Source organism: Actinia tenebrosa, unplaced genomic scaffold (assembly GCF_029948245.1).
Source record: "Actinia tenebrosa isolate PJP-AT-01 unplaced genomic scaffold, QUT_ActTen_1.0 PGA_scaffold17__23_contigs__length_9995812, whole genome shotgun sequence".
NCBI classification, from domain to species: Eukaryota; Metazoa; Cnidaria; class Anthozoa; order Actiniaria; family Actiniidae; genus Actinia; species Actinia tenebrosa.
The window spans coordinates 5,133,584-5,149,792 of NW_028292577.1; the positions used below are offsets into that span (position 1 = coordinate 5,133,584).

The 16,209-nt window shown below is 37.6% G+C and overlaps 2 protein-coding genes across 2 annotated transcripts; both read left to right on the top strand.

Moving 5' to 3' along the window:
• Nucleotides 1-15: 15 nt before the first annotated feature.
• Nucleotides 16-12,231, top strand: LOC116308709 (protein mono-ADP-ribosyltransferase PARP14). The gene is made up of 9 exons (XM_089031588.1): nucleotides 16-371; nucleotides 1,501-1,701; nucleotides 2,750-2,992; nucleotides 3,537-5,821; nucleotides 6,527-6,748; nucleotides 7,319-7,467; nucleotides 7,772-9,177; nucleotides 9,695-10,018; nucleotides 10,455-12,231. The coding sequence occupies exons 1-9, from the start codon at nucleotides 347-349 to the stop codon at nucleotides 10,739-10,741; spliced, it is 5,142 nt and encodes a 1,713-aa protein (XP_088887714.1). The 5' UTR covers nucleotides 16-346; the 3' UTR covers nucleotides 10,742-12,231.
• A 2,446-nt stretch (nucleotides 12,232-14,677) lies between these two features.
• On the top strand, nucleotides 14,678-16,156 carry LOC116308703 (melanocyte-stimulating hormone receptor). The gene has a single exon (XM_031719180.2). The coding sequence runs from the start codon at nucleotides 14,678-14,680 to the stop codon at nucleotides 15,695-15,697; it is 1,020 nt and encodes a 339-aa protein (XP_031575040.1). The 3' UTR covers nucleotides 15,698-16,156.
• The last annotated feature ends 53 nt before the right edge of the window (nucleotides 16,157-16,209 follow it).

The window sequence follows — 16,209 nt, forward strand, 5'->3', positions numbered from 1 at the left end:
ACGTAATCTGCATAACTCATGTTTGACCCAAAAACAGAGACGTGCGGCCTCTTAAAAGGTTATAAATTAGTGTCTTCGGTTAAATTTAAAAATCGAACGTCGCCATCGGGCCGGGGAGTCCCCGGACCATGATGACACAATTTCTGAGAATTCAAAATGCGCTCATAAGGCATTTTTCGGCTCCGGTTCGTGATCTTTATACTGTGTTTTGATCGCGTCAAGAGCAAAATTAGTTATTTATAGGTCTTCAACTCAAGCATCAAATTTACTCCTAGTGGTTCCTATTAGATAAATATCGAGCTTATAAAGATTTTAGTTTGACTTCTTTTCGTCGTTTGAAAGCCAAATGATGACTCTGGACAAACATGAAGGTAAGACTGCTCAACTTGGTTGCCTACGTATTTATTTCGGAAAAACACGGTGAAATTATACAGTATAAAAATCTAACACATGAGAGAAATTAGAGAAATATCGAGCTTATAAAGATTTCAGCTTGGCTTCTTTTCGTCGTTTAAAAGCCAAATGATTGATGGCTCTGGACAAACACGAAAGTAAGACCACTCAACTTGGTTATCTACGTATATCTTTCGGAAAAACACGGTGGAATTGAAGAGCGCATCTTTATTAATAGCACTTGCTGAATTAAGAAAAGAAAATTGTTCTTTTGGATTTTCGAAGCTTTTGACTTCGATAGATGAAGTACGTAGTTTGAAAATAGAATCATATTAGCATTTTTTTTTCTTTCTTTGCTTTCAGCAGAGGGAAATCCCCGGTTAAATGTCTTCGGCGTGTTGTGACAGTTTCAGTATCTAGACCTTTTTTAATACGTTTTACCAGATTTACTAGTTTTACCAGTCTTACTAGTTCCACCAGAAAGATGAGTGTCAGTAATCGTTCTATTTCCGGCTTCACAAATATTCACAAGTATACCGTCACCCATATTTAAAAAAAGTATTTTCACCGTTAGTCAATAAAAAAAAGTGCTACGTAAGAAGTAAAGTCGCTGGAACCAAAATGCCATTCCTAAAGAACGCGTAGAAACATATTTTGAAAATTTAACACTACGCATGCACCTTAGTATTTCTTATTTTTGGGGCAAAAAAAAAAAAATCACTACTGAATGAGACAGTTGGTAGTCGTTCAGTCATTTGCTTCTTCAGTTGTTGCTTATTATATGTAATAGGACTCCATGCTGTCCAATTAAGAAATAATTGGACGAGGAAAATTCCGAGGACTGACAAAATTGGATGAGGCCGTAGGCCGAGTCCAATTGGCAGTCAGAGGAATTTTTCGAGTCTAATTATTTCTTGATTGGGGAGCATGAAATCCCATTACCTATTAATTATATAGCTGCCTAATTAATCCCATATCAACAAGACCTGTCCAATTAAGAAAATAATTGGACAGTTATCTATATGGGATTAATGAGAAGCTGTATAATTAATTGATTAATTGTCCAGTTTATTTGTACATTTGTTCATTCTCCGTTTATCTCATTAGGTCAGCTTGAAAGCCGCCAGCTCCACAATAAATCACCTTCTTTTGATCCTTGTAAAGTTCAACTAAAAGGGCTTAAACCATCAATATCAAAGGAGAAAGTCACAGCCTATATTCAGTCCTTGACGGATAATGCGATTGTAAAAGATGTTTTCGTCTGTAACAATAATGGCAATGCTCTTGTAACATTTACGGAACAGCAAGGTAAAAATAATATCAATATATATATATATATATATATATTTATAGATAACATTAATATGCTTGTAAAGCGCTTTTGGACTTTAGGAAAAGGTGCTATAAAACCATCATCATCATTGTTATTATCATTATCATTATTATTATTATTATTATTACCATTATTATTATTATTATTATTATTATTATTATCATTATTATCATTATTATTATCATTATTATTATTATTATTATTATCATTATTATTATTATTATTATTATTATTATTATTATTATTATTAAAAGCCCTACACTCAATAAAATAATTTTCATATAAACAGTTCTTTTTCTCGGTGTGAGAAATTCGTGTTTACAGCGCCGACTAGTAATTAATTTTAGACCAATTAGAACGCATGTAAGAATGAATTGACAAAGCAGCCAATCAAACCTGGCGGTCCTTGAAAGTGGCTTACGGATATCGAAACCGTCCAAGTTTGTGAAAATTATTGACATTCACAAAGTGTAAATATTATTGGGTTAACATCACTGAGCATCATCAAACATATAATTTTAGAGCATATTTTTTTAAAGTAAATAGAAAGGAATGAAAAGAACAGGAAGAAAGAAAAAATATTAATTTAAAAATATAATTAAATACTGATAAATCACTAAAATCCTATGAGAAAACAGCCGATAAACTGCGCCTAGCAAGGACTATCTCAGAAAGGAAGGAAGGGAAGGAAGGAAGGAAGGAAGGAGGGAGGGAGGGAGGGAGGGAAGGAAGGAAGGAAGGAAGGAAGGAAGGAAGGAAAGATGGAAGGAAGGAAAGAATGGAAAGAACAGGAAGGAAGGAAGGAAGGAAAGATGGAAGGAAGGAAAGAATGGAAAGAACAGGAAGGAAGGAAGGAAGGAAAGATGGAAGGAAGGAAGGAAGGAAGTAAAAAGAATAAGAATGCCTATTATTTGCATGTTATCACATGCAGAAAGGAATTTCACGTGTTGCCCAGCACACTACCTTCGCTTAATGTCGTCAGTATATAGATATTAAATTTATTTTTCCTTTTTACGTTGATAGATTTCGAAACCCTCGTACAAACTTTGATTAACGACAAGAAAGGGCTGGAAGGCTGCAAGCTCACGCTGGAGCGTGTCCCTTATTGTACTTGTGTTCTTGTTACTGGCTTGTCGACAGTGACAACAGCAGACGCACTCAAGTTCTATTTTGAAAATCCAAGGAACGGTTGTGGTGAAGAACCATCCAAAATAGATCTAGAAAAAGACTTAGGAAGAGCATGGATACACTTCAAGAACTATTCAGGTAAAAAAATATGGACTATTTACCCTCCATGATGTTAAGCTAAAGGTTATACTGAGAAATTACAGAAAGTCCTGATAGATTGCCAACATTGAAAGGAATCCAGTCGAATCGAAATCAAATATCATTTTGTTTGCAAGACGTTTTTCTGGAATAATAATGCCATTGCAATAATGCATTTTAGTATAAATACACAGGTGATTATTTTAAAATCTCGCGCGCTGCTTGGTCGAGAAACTTAGATTATCACACGATAATCACCTCCAGCGATAATCCAAAATTGCTGCCAGCTGCTTTGTTGCTGTTACCTAATGTTAAGTGTGTCTTTTATCTTCTTTTTTTTTTTTTTTTTTTTTTTTTTTTTTTTTTTTGAAAGAATCACCTGTGTATTTATACTAAAACAATTATTCACCTCAGGCTCAGTTATTATCGGGAATGATAACCTCAACTCTGTTTCGGTTATTATTCCCCAATTTTTCACTTCGCCTTCGGCGAATAATTGTTAAAATATTTCTTTTAAATTTTATTTACTTTAAAATTTTCGCAGCTTTAGAAAAACTGGCAAATAAAGTTCACATCCTAGACGGCGAAGAATTAAAGATTGAGCCCTATTACGCATTCCTGGAACAAGAACTTTGTACCAAGAAGATCGACGTCCATCCAGAAATTATGACTTACATCAAAGCATATCATGAAAAGGACCTGCAAACTGTCTTGGATGAGAATTCACTTGAATTGCAGTTGCTACCGAATGAAACGTCGGTATTGATCGCGCAAAGGAAATCCGCAGTGAGTAACGAAATAGCAACTGTAGAAGGGAATAGGGTCGCAAACGTACTAAACTTTTTGGCAGACTTTGAGCACAAAACTTTTACAGTGGAAAGTAATTCGTTCGAGGAAGTTGCAGAGGGCCTGCAAAAGAAAATCGACAAGAGTGACTCAAGAAAGTTTGATTTGTCTTTGGATCCACCACGGCTTGCTGTTAAAATTGTTGGCAAGAAGCAATTCACTCTAAATGTCGTAAAGGAAATTGGGATGTTCATTGAAGAGGTGACAGAGGAAAGGCGCCTTAAAGATTCTGTAGTTACACATATAGAGCCTGACCTAAGCAGTGCACAACTGGCTGTGATCAAGATATCTAATCTTGTGGATCATCTTCAAGAGTCATATAAATACACTTGCATAAACATTGATGATGAGAATGGTAAAGTGATCATAGATTGTCCTCAAAATAAGATTCAAGAAGTAACAGCCGAAGTCTTGAGGTTTCTTACAAAGGTAGACAAGGAAATTGTGGTGTTATCGGAGCGAGTCTTGGAAGTGTTTTGTTCCGATAAGGGAAAAGAGTACGTGAGGAATGCCTTGAAAGAGGAAAACCTACAAGCAGTGTTAATGGTAAATGATAAACAAAAAGGTGAAAAAGTAGGAACGGTTTATGCTGTGAACAGCGACCACTGTAGAAAGGCTGTCAAACTTATTCACTCATTTTCACAGGAAAAACCTATAAGGCTTAAAGATGAAAGCATGCAAGTGGTCAAAAAACGCAATTGGAAAGATCTTATTGCTAAACAACAGGATGAGTTTGTTGTTCACATCTTGCTCGATAAAACCCATGCAACTCTATGGGTAAGTGGTGTTGAACAAGACGTTATGAAGTGCAGTGAGATTGTGAAGGAGCACTTAGATAAATACACAATTTTGTACGATTCTGTAGACATTTCACTGGGTGACTTGAAATTTCTATTCAACGTTTGGAAAGATAAAGTGAAGAAAGTCAAGGAAGGATTAAAGGAATCATTCGTAAGAATAGAACCTAACTACAAGGAGATGAAAATCGAAATTTTTGGGAATCAATATGGAATCAAAAATGGGAAACAAAAGTTGTTGGCCTACGTAAAACGAATCTGCCATCAGGAGGTGATAGTCGAGAAACCTGGAATGGCAAAGTTCTTCAAGTCAAATCAGGGCTCAAACCAAATCAAAATGGTCGAGAAGGACCACAGTTGCACAATTGAGGTGATGGAAGGTCAGGATGAGCTTACATCTCAAGGAACTTCCATTCCGCCTGAAGACTTAAACGTCATATGTAGTAAAACGACTCCTCAAGGAAAGACTCTTTCAGTTTGTAAAGACGATCTCACAAAGCATCCTGCGGATGTTATAGTCAATGCAGCTAATGAGCAGCTACAACATAGTGGAGGCCTTGCTGGAGCAATAGTGCGAGTTGGTGGGCGGCAAATACAGCAAGAATGTGATGAATATATTAAGGAAAATGGGAGTCTTCCAACAGGTGAGGCTATTGACACAGATTCTGGTAAACTACCTTGCAAACGAATCGTTCACGCCGTCGGTCCTCGCTGGAGTAGAGCTGCTAGCCAACGACATGCACAAGGACAAACAACAAATGAAGAGAAACTACTGTATTCAGCAATCCAGAACAGCCTTTTGCTTGCTAAAGACTACCAATCTATAGCAATACCAGCTGTTAGCTCAGGAATCTATGGTGTCCCAGTTATCGTGTGTGCAAAGAAGATCATTCAATCGGTAATTGACTTCTTTCAACGTCATCCGCATTGCAAGCTATCAGATGTTCGCTTCACGAATAACGACGATCCGACGGTAAACGCGTTTGAAAATGAAATTAATAGAGTATTTGGCGATGAAGATGAGAATACCGAGTGGAGCCTTACACCTAAATCTAACTCTGAGCCAGAAAAGACGGAAAACTTAACAGTTCCCACTCCGACGCCGCCCGTTTCGAACAATTCAGCATTCTTGACTCTGCAAGGAATATCCATTTCTGTAAAGGTTGGAGACATTTCTCAAGAAAATGTAAGTAAAGTCAAAACTTTTTAATTTAAGAAGCATGAATTATCCCAAAGTTATAGCTAGTTCTCCTTCAAACCGAAGGCCGCCCGAGAATTGATTTAGGTTCGAGGGTTTAAGGGTGGCGTAGCGGTCGTATACTCTCCTCTCGTCTCTGCGATATATCTCGGATTCGATCCCTGAACTTGGCACCAAATGTGAGTAGAGCTAGTTGGGTCTTTCCCTTGATTCCAGGGGTTTTCTCTGGGTTCTCCAATTTTCCTCCCTTCACAAAAACCTAACAAGCTGAATTCTAATTCTGTGAATTAGCTGTACCCCGACTTTGATCAGCCCAGAGGTTGTTTCAGGGTGTGATCTGTGAGTTAACCATGCCCTGATTTAGATCAGCCCAGAGGTTGTTTCAGGGTTCAATCTGTGAGTTAGCCATGCCCTGACTTAGATCAGCCCAGAGGTTGTTTCAGGGTTCAATCTGTGAGTTAGCTGTACCCTGACTTAATCAGCCCAGAGATTGATTCAGGACATCGATAAGAAATTCTTCATTTACGAGTTACCCTTTTCAGTTCGTTTACTAAGATAAAACGCACCATTTATGTCAGATTCCAAATTCAATGAAGTCGCTATATGTAACCTATCCTTAAGTTTCTTACCGATTGTACGTGTTTCAGTAGTAATCCATTCTCATGGCCTCTCTTCCTCGTTTTCTTAACTTAGAGTGATGTACTTGTCAACACAGCTGGTGAACAACTGAATCTTCAAAATAATAATTGTGCTAAAGCATTCAGTAATGCTGCGGGCCCAGAGCTTCAGAGATCCTGCAATGCAATCGCTCCCGTTCACGTTGGAGATATTGGTGTCACCCCGCCAGGGAATTTAAACTGCAAACATGTTTTTCATGCAGTTTGTGGCGAGTGGAAAAATGGAAGTGGACAAAAGGTAAGTGTATGCACAGTATACGTAATTCTTTCTCACATTCATAAAAATTGAACAACTTCCAAAAAGGTTAAAATATTTAAATAGAAGTTGCGGCATGTGTTTTATTAGGAGGAAGGCTGAGGCTTCATAGGAAGAGTCATCACTAAAAATTTGAACTTTCTTGGAGGGTCAAACTTGTTATTTTGATGAAAGCTAGTTCCTTGCAGGGTCGTAACAGTTCCCTTGGTCGTTTGCCCCGGTAAACAATTCGGTCTGGCTACGTTCCTGCCTTGTTTACGTAATAGGAAGGTCATCAAATTCTTACTGAGGGAGAGGGGAAGGGCTACAATTCTATTTTAAAATATATACTGTGCACCCCAGGCCTCTCCCTCTCCCAATAAAAGACGTAACTTTACTAACAAAAACGACCAGTCAGTGCTAGACCTATCCTTATTTAGCGTAAAGAAGAGTATGATTGTAGGAGTCATCTTATACACCCAGGTAGTCCTTGGTTAACTCACTTACCACATAGCTCTTTGCATTAAGTTAGTTAACCTCTTGTTAATTCATCGCCGCTGACATTTATTGCAGGTTTTGTGTGTACTTCTTGAAAAATGTTTGAAAGAAGCCGAGAACCGAAGGGCAAGTTCTATTAGCATTCCCGCCATTGGAACTGGCGTGCTTGGTTTTCCGCGAGATGTAGTGGCAAAAATATCCTTCGACGAAGTGATCAAGTTCAGGTACGTAACAATGGAGGATCCAGAACGGTTTCAAGGAGGGTGGTTGTTTGATTTGCGTCCTTTTTAGGTTTTATTATATTCTTTATTCTTTCTATTTTTTGACTCTAGAGGGGAGTAAAGGATAGCAACCCAATCCGCCCCCTGGATTCACCTATGCGTAATAGTAGCTATTCATAATGTTTAACTAGTTTAACATGTACAGATTGATTTAAAAGAGAAATTCAACTCTTATCTGATTTGAGCGAAGTTACAAGAAAGTACGATTATCTAATTAATGTATCAATTATACTTTTGTCTGTTACAGCCACAAATGTCAACCCAGCCATGTAAAAGAAGTCAGATTCGTAGTATATCATGGTGACCCACAAACGGTAAATTGCTTTCAAGATGAATTAGCACAAAGGAGGCCGCGTCCTGTTCGTGAAAATATTGCTGGCGATTCAGCACGAAACAGAATTTCAAAGGTCGACCATCCAGAAACGAAATCTGTTCCATCCATTCCAGCACCTTCAGCAGAGAAGAACAGAAAGCCAAAATTGTTTGAGATGAAAATGGGCAAGATGACCGTTCAGCTCGAAAAAGGAGATATTACCCACGAGAAGACAAATGCCATTGGGATGTTCTCAAATCCATTACTTGATTTTGAAAATGAAGGACCGACTTGGGCCGCAATTATGAATTCTGATGCACAAACAATTATTGGGACCAGACTTGACATGCACCACAAACTTCCCATTCGCCATGGTCAATGCGTAATTTTCCCTACAGAAAATTTAAAAGTTGGAAACTTGGTCATTTGCTCAACGGATAGCAAAAAGCCGAAGAGGTTCTCTCAACATCTTGTAACTTGTTTGAAAAGAGCTGAGAAACAGGAGTTAAACAGTATCTCCTTCCCGGCTTTGGGGACTGGCAGCCTTGGTCTGTCTTCGAAAGACTGTGCAGACTTCATGTTGTCGGCTGCCAAAACGTTTTCAAAAACTCAACCAAAGTCATTGCAGCTGATTCGAATTGTTGTGTTCCAAGAAGTGATGATTGACGATTTTGTCGCTGCTTTGAAAAAATATCGTTATTCAGCAAATTCCTTTTGGCAGATGGCAAAGAGTGGTGTGACAGTTCTTAGAAGTAAACTCAAAAAGAAAAAACCAAAAGACGTGGTCGGCTGTTCAGAGTTGTTTCTCAAAGTGTATAGTGGAAGCCACGAAAACCTCAAGGATGCAGTGAAGGCAATAAATGACATCATGGGCGAAAAATGCATACTTCAAAAAATTGACGAAAAGGAAGCCATTTTGGACATTGATGAAGTCCACATGAATGAGATCGGCGTCCTTGAGCGACAGTTAGACTGCAGGATCAACGTAGAAAAAGAAAACTGCATCATCACCATAGAAGGTCTCTCGGAGGACGTTTTGAAAGCCTCGACAGCTATTCACGACATGCTGCACAAGATTGTGGTAGCCAAGCATGAACGCACAAAAGCTGAAAATATTGCAAAGGATGTCCAATGGGAATATGAAACGGGTGATGACTTCATACCATATTCTATAGAGGCAAATGCTAAAATAGAAACAGCTTTTGTGAGCAAAGATCAGTACGTTACATTTGAGGAAAATGGAGAAGAAATAACTATTGACTTTGCCGCCATGATAGAAAAATTAACTGCAGAAGGGGTTGAAAGTCACACAAATATCAAAAGAAGAGATCTAACACTTGGTAAGTGCGTTAATATAATAAATTTATGTAAAGTAAAAGAGTATGGCGATCAAAGTTGCATCTAGTTCAACTTTGCCAATCCTCCTTAGGTTTGAATGAGCATCGGGCTACTCTAGTTGGACCAACACTCAGGGTCTTTAAGATGTAACTGAGAAAAAGGTGCTGCCTTTGTATTTGCTGCCGTCTCTCCATGGCGCCCACACTTCAACATTACCAAGAGGATATTACACGGTGGCGCGAAGATATGAATTTTATCTTCGAGTGGTGAAATATTTTTCAACACGAGAAGATTAAGTTTATATCTTCAAGCCAATGTGTAATTTTCTTTTTAAGATATATACACATTCACAAACAAAAACGTGTTGTAAACATTGAAAAAGACGTGTCCTCGTGAAGCTGTATTTCTTCTTGCTCGAAAGAATACGGCCGCTTTCACTCATAAAATTATCCAGCTGTAATACACGACTAGCAGTGTAATAACCTCTATATAACGAAGCTATCATTTCTGTCGTCACAGGTAGGATTAGTGTACCAGAACATTGGGATAAACAGCCAAAAAGCAAATCAGGAGTAGAAAACGCTGTTCATTTGGTTGACCTAGATCCTTCTTGTCCTGAATATCTTCAAGTTCAAAGTCGGTTTAGTCAATCATGCCCTAACAGCATCATCAAAATAAGTCGAGTTCAGAATCCGGAGCAATACAAGATATATTCGATAAGGAAACAGAAAATGGATGAAAAAACTGGAAGCAACAAGAGGCAGCTGTTCCATGGTACGGCAGCCGATAGCTGTGAAAGTATTAATAAAAATGGGTTCAACCGAAGTTACTGCGGTAAAAATGGTTAGTATCTTGTAATCTCACCCATTTTATTTCCACTCCACTCCACTGCACTCCACTCCACTCCACTCCACTCCACTCCACTCCACTCCACTCCACTCCACTCCACTCCACTCCACTCCACTGCACTCCACTCCACTCCACTCCACTGCACTCCACTCCACTCCACTGCACTGCACTCCACTGCACTCCACTGCACTCCACTGCACTCCACTCCACTCCACTCCACTCCACTCCACTCCACTCCACTCCACTCCACTCCACTCCACTCCACTCCACTCCACTCCACTCCACTCCACTCCACTCCACTGCACTCCACTCCACTCCACTCCACTCCACTCCACTCCACTCCACTCCACTCCACTCCACTCCAATTTTATTGCTCACTATTACATTACACTATAAAATTACATTTGATTTTTTACTATTTAAATTTCAGCAACCTTTTATGGGAATGGAGTGTATTTTGCAGTCAATGCCGAATATTCAGCCAGACCAACCTACTCACCAGCCGATGCTAAAGGTTCTCGGTACATGTATCTAGCACGAGTACTAACAGGAAATTATACCAAAGGTGATTCATCCATGAAAGTACCTCCACCAAAGAACCTAGTTTCACCGAGTGACACCTACGACACAGTCGTAGACAGTACTTCAAACCCCAGTATCTTTGTAGTCTTTTATGATGGTCAGGCGTACCCCGAGTACCTTATAGAGTTCAGATAACTGTTGAAATGATTACTAAGGCATGTTTTTACTGATGAAGGCCATTGGTAGCGCCGTAACCAGGGGGCAGCACAGGGTGCACATGCACCCCCCCCCCCCCCCATAAAAGCTTAAGGCCCGCTCATCCACTTCCTTTTTTGGGGGAGGGGGTTCTGCTTTCTTTTGGTTACCTTTTTTTTCTTTTTGGTTCTGCAAATTATTGCCTGTGCACCTCCCTGCAAGATCCCTAGTTACGCCACTGAGTTGGTAATAAAAAAAACGATCAATGATCCGATTTTATTCGATGTGCACCCTCCTCGTAAAAGTTCTGGTTATGGCCCTGATTGGTAAATGGCGGTCAAAACGTCTAGCTCTTTTCATTGATTAACTTAGAGACCAACACAAAAAATAATTGATAGTGTTAATCCTGATTGTAATTTTAAGATATTTACGGTTACTAAAGCTAACTAAAATATAGGATTTCCTTAGGTCTGCTCCGCATATCTCATTGGAATATTAGCAGACATTATTAGCATGTAAAGTGTGATACGGCAAAAAACCCGCGTATGAACCTAATATGTATTGATGGTTTTCAACCATTCCCAAGAGAATTAAATAACAAAAGACACGGCGGCCATGTTGGAGGATATAACAAAAGAATTCATTGATAATTCTTTTGTTAAGTTCCTCCAACATGGCCGCCGTAAAAACCATCAATAGTTTTTTCCAAGTTAGCCTAAAATGACTGCAATTGTCCTATTTCACTATGACGTCACATCAAAACAATCTATTGTTTAAACACAAAGGATCATGGTCGTTGGAGGGGGTCAAATCAACGCAAATGCACCGAAAATTGTTCTAAAACCCGTATCAATCAACGAAGAGAAGTAGAATAGCCAGCAAACGCTCAGAATATTTTTAGTCTATATTAACACATATAATATGTGAAAACCAGCATTTTAGATTAAACTGTTTCGCTAAGGAGCTAATTTTGTTGAATTTTCTATTGGATTTGGCGATTCTATCCCCCACATAAACAAGCAGTGACGTCATAGTGAAATAGGGCAATGTAAGCAAATAACAAACCCTATACGCACTTTGAAGCTATACTGTATGTAATTTACAGCTTACTGTGTGTGTAAAATCTTTGTGGATCTTATATTTTCTTTGATTTATATTTTTTTAATTTTGACTCTATTTGATAAAATAAGAACCTGCTTTGAAATCTTAGCATACATTACTTACCACCTTAAAATCTTTTAAATTTGAATTTTGATAAATTTTGGTCCATCAACCTCCTATGATCCTATGAACCTCATTTTCTTTTCATTATTGTTTTTTCCTCGTCAATCTCAATGATAATCATGTTTTTACTGTATGTAAATTGTAGGGAGAGGGAATATCAATTGGGACGAAAGTTCTGTTTTCTTCGCCAGTCACAAAATTTGTATGTCTCAAGTTTTATAAAATGTATATGTTTATATTGTGACAAATAAACTAAACTAAAACAGGTTCTTAATTGAAGGGGGTCTAAATGGAAAATCTTAGCCTAAAAGGTTCTTAAGATCTAAGTTCTTATACTTGAGAATTTAATATATCCGAATTCACTTTATATACGTCATTTACGAGTACTTATAGAGTCATTTAATCATATTGTCAACAAACGTTGACGATTACATCAAATGCTGTTAAGCATTTTCATAGCCGTGTTGACAGAGCTAAAGAGCAAAGTCGGTAGTTGTGGGTAAAAATCGCTGGCTCGTTGCTGTGTACTGTATACTACAAAATGCCTATAATTCTATCTTGTAAGAGCCTTTATTTCTTACTGCGCATACTCGAGGAAATATTTGTGTTTGGAATCGGAAAAATTGTTACTTACTTTGATTTCTAGAGAACCAGTCACAAGGTAGGAAATACTGGAGTATTCCAGAGCCAATTTATTTCGTCGAGCATGCGTAGTAACAAATAATCAAGGCTCTGGGTACGAGATTTCCTATAATTTTGAAATATATATATATATATATATATATATCATAATCTTATAACAGAGTATGTATCACTTTTAATGTTAGAAGCCTGAAACAACGTCTGGGTTGATCTACTGTAAGGCAGGGCACGGCTAACTAACAGATTGAACCCTGAAACAACCTCTGGGCTGATCTAATTCAGGGTACGGCTAAGTCACAGATCAAACCCTGAAACAACCTCTGGGCTGATCTAAGTCAGGGCACGGCTAACTCATTCAACCAGATCATTCGACCCACACTAAATACTATAATTACCATAAGATGACAATTGATTAAAGATTACGTGAATGGTATGCATGCGAGTATTCCGTCATTCTGAATCTAGAATTTTCTTTTCCAATCAATATATATCTATCACGACTTTTATAAAGCTCTGGTGGTAGAAGTATAAGAGGAATTACTGACAATTACTGACAAGCTATATGTCTTCTATAGGTGAGTGAAAAATATGTACAAAATTTGTTTTCGTTCGAAGAAAATGTGATTTATACTATACAAATTGTTTGAATGACAAAGAAATTGTAGAATCAGTTATCCTTTCGAGAATTTGTGTTACAAAGTAGAATGAAAAATTTAATCCCATGCCGAAAATTTTAAATACAATCATAATATACCTTTTTAGAAAAAAATAGCTTACTTCGCTTTTGTAAACTCAAAAATGTGCTCAAGCGGGGCACATGGCGAGAAACTGATTTCCAAAGCACTAGAATGTAAAATATAAAGTATGTAAAGAAAAGAATACATGTAGATGGTTCTAGTAATAAGATTCGTCGCTTCGCTACTACGGCTAATACGGAATATATTTTCACCCAACTATAGCCGTCAATATTTAACAATTATTCTCCGAATGCGAAGTGAATATCGGGGAATATTTACTGAGACGCGAGTCTTCGAGCGCCGAGGTAAATATTCTCCGATATTCACTGAGGTTGAGGCAAATAATTGTTTTAGTATAAATACACAGGTGATTCTTTCAAAAAAAGAAAAAACAGAAGATGAAAGATACATTTGAAATTAGGAAAAATTTTAATTGAAGTGACAAACGCGGATTTCAATTACAACACAGGCGAACTCCGACTTTGCAAATCAAAACAGTTTGTTTGAGCTTATTTAATTGTTTTAAGTCTTTTTTACCTTTGAACAAAGTTAGTGCAAATTTGTTAGCCTCTTTAGTCCTTTTGGGGATAGCATTTTCTTTCATTATTTCTAATTCCTCTCCGGCAACAGCAACAAAGCGGCTGGCCGCCATTTTGGATTATCGCTGGAGGTGATTATCGTGTGACTCGACCAATCATCGCGCGAGATTTTCAATAATCACCTCTTTATTTTACTAAAAATTAAAACCCATATTGGTAGCTCAAAATCGCACTAAGTTATAAATATATATGACTGCTTTTTCTGAAGAAAACGTGAATAGAATATTACATGGCCACCTGGAGATAAGGATTCCATCTCCAAGTGTTGTGGTGATGTCTTAAGTTAGCGCAGCGGCAGAAGAAGGTAAAATCCCTATTTCCACATAATATCTTCACATGTAAAAATAACACCATTGGTAAGAATTCTTATTAATCGCATTAAATAGTAAAAATCCACTCAAATTGTATTTCATTCATAATCATTTATCCATAATTTTATTATTGTCATTTTTTAATATAATGAAATATCGAAACAATGAACAATGAGGCAGTTTTGGAACCACTTTTCAAGTTCTTCACAAAAGATAGAGCAGGAAATGGGCTCACTCACGACTGAGGGCTTTTCAAAAGAAACAAAAGCTTCAATAATGGAAAATTTTTTGTTTTTCTTTTCTTCTTTTACAGAACGTTACTGCTTTTAAAGGTTAAACCATCTGAAGAACTTAGCAGGCTTTTAAGGACGAGACGTTGAGAGGTTGTTTCAAATTCAATCCAACTGCTTGAATTCTAGAAATATGTACTCAAATACGAATTTTACATCTAGAGATACAAACAAGAACACACTTGCACAATGTAATATGAAGATACCTAGTTCAATATATTGGCACTCGTCTTCCGAAGCAGCCAAAGTATCAACAATCTTGACCATAACGCTGAACGTCTTGACAATGCCTATGACTTTGTTTCTCAACGCTCTAATCATTTTCGTTGTTTGGAAGAATCCATCTCTTCAGGTTGAGCGTGTGATAGTCCTCGCTTATTTAGCCTTGACTGACTTTCTTATTGGACTGACTTGCCAACTTTTGTTCATCGCCAAGGAAATACTTCAGTTCGAGACCAATAAAGTCCACTGTGGTTTAGGAATAGCATTTTTTTTAGCTATGGGTCTTCTAAAAGGAGTGGAGTTTTACCAACTTTTAGGTATATTATACGAAAGATACGTGGCCATCATTCATCCTTTCCAATACTCAACACGAATCACAGTCAAGAGACTCACATATGCTACAATCGGACTTTGGACCGTTAACACTATGATATTTTTGCTATCCTTTATAACGTATATTTTGGATATGTGTTTGTATATTGGTATCGTAGGTACCATCCTTAAGTTTGTTATTTTTGTCTGCATGGTTTACTGGTATGCTAAAATCTTTGCTGCCATAAGAAGACAAAAACGACAAATTGATCAACAACAGCAAAATACCAACATGAATAATCCCCACACCCAGCGAAGCCACAAAGGAGCAATAACAGCTGCTCTTCTTCTCGGCTGCTTTTTACTTTCTTTTTCTCCTATTTTTTTCGTAATACAATTAAGCCAGCGATCTGAGGTTATTTTCAAAGATAGTTCAGTATGGCGAACTTTGCAGCAATGGATTGAAACCATTATATGTTTCAGTGCTTTGCTCAACCCGATAATCTACGGTCTACGTACTAGACGATTGAAAGAAAAATGTTGGGAGGTTTTGGGGTTTCAGCACGACATTGATGAGGTTGTTTCTCATAATGCATGTGTTGCAACCATTCCATGTTAGGACTGGTGCAAATATGGGGAAGCAGTCGGGTTCTTCAGAGAGTTTTAATATAGAACCATAAACATGCATAGAATATAAATAAGTCGATTGTCATCTAACACTTGACTGTTGAAATATTTCCAAATTCAAGATTTTTTGCTCTGAGTTCTAGATTTTTGATGCAATGTTTCCTGAGTAATTGATCAACCTTTTCTCAAAAAGTATGGAAGAATGCTTCATTGGCATTCTATGCAATCATGATAAAATTGAAATAAATAGAGGATATTATATTAGTGGCGCGAAGATTTGAAGTTTATCTTCGAGTGGTGAGAATATGTAGTCCAGAGTGTGCGAAACGAACAAGTACAAAAGTAAAAAATAATGCTTGTCATTTATCTTGTTTTCGCTGCAAAAATACTGGAAAGGTGATGATGACGCTAACTTTGGAATAAGTGTCACTGGAAATTAAACATGCCATTCTTAGCCAGACTAATCTCGTAATTACTGTAAAATCAATATTTGCTTTAATTTTT

Excerpts from the sequence above, each read along its gene's own strand:
- LOC116308709 (XM_089031588.1), top strand. The coding sequence starts at position 347 with ATGATGACTCTGGACAAACATGAAG. Across the intron at positions 372-1,500 it reads GACTCTGGACAAACATGAAG|GTCAGCTTGAAAGCCGCCAG; the intron begins GTAAGACTGCTC and ends TTATCTCATTAG. Across the intron at positions 7,468-7,771 it reads GACGAAGTGATCAAGTTCAG|CCACAAATGTCAACCCAGCC; the intron begins GTACGTAACAAT and ends TGTCTGTTACAG.
- LOC116308703 (XM_031719180.2), top strand. The coding sequence starts at position 14,678 with ATGTACTCAAATACGAATTTTACATCTAGAGATACAAACAAGAACACA.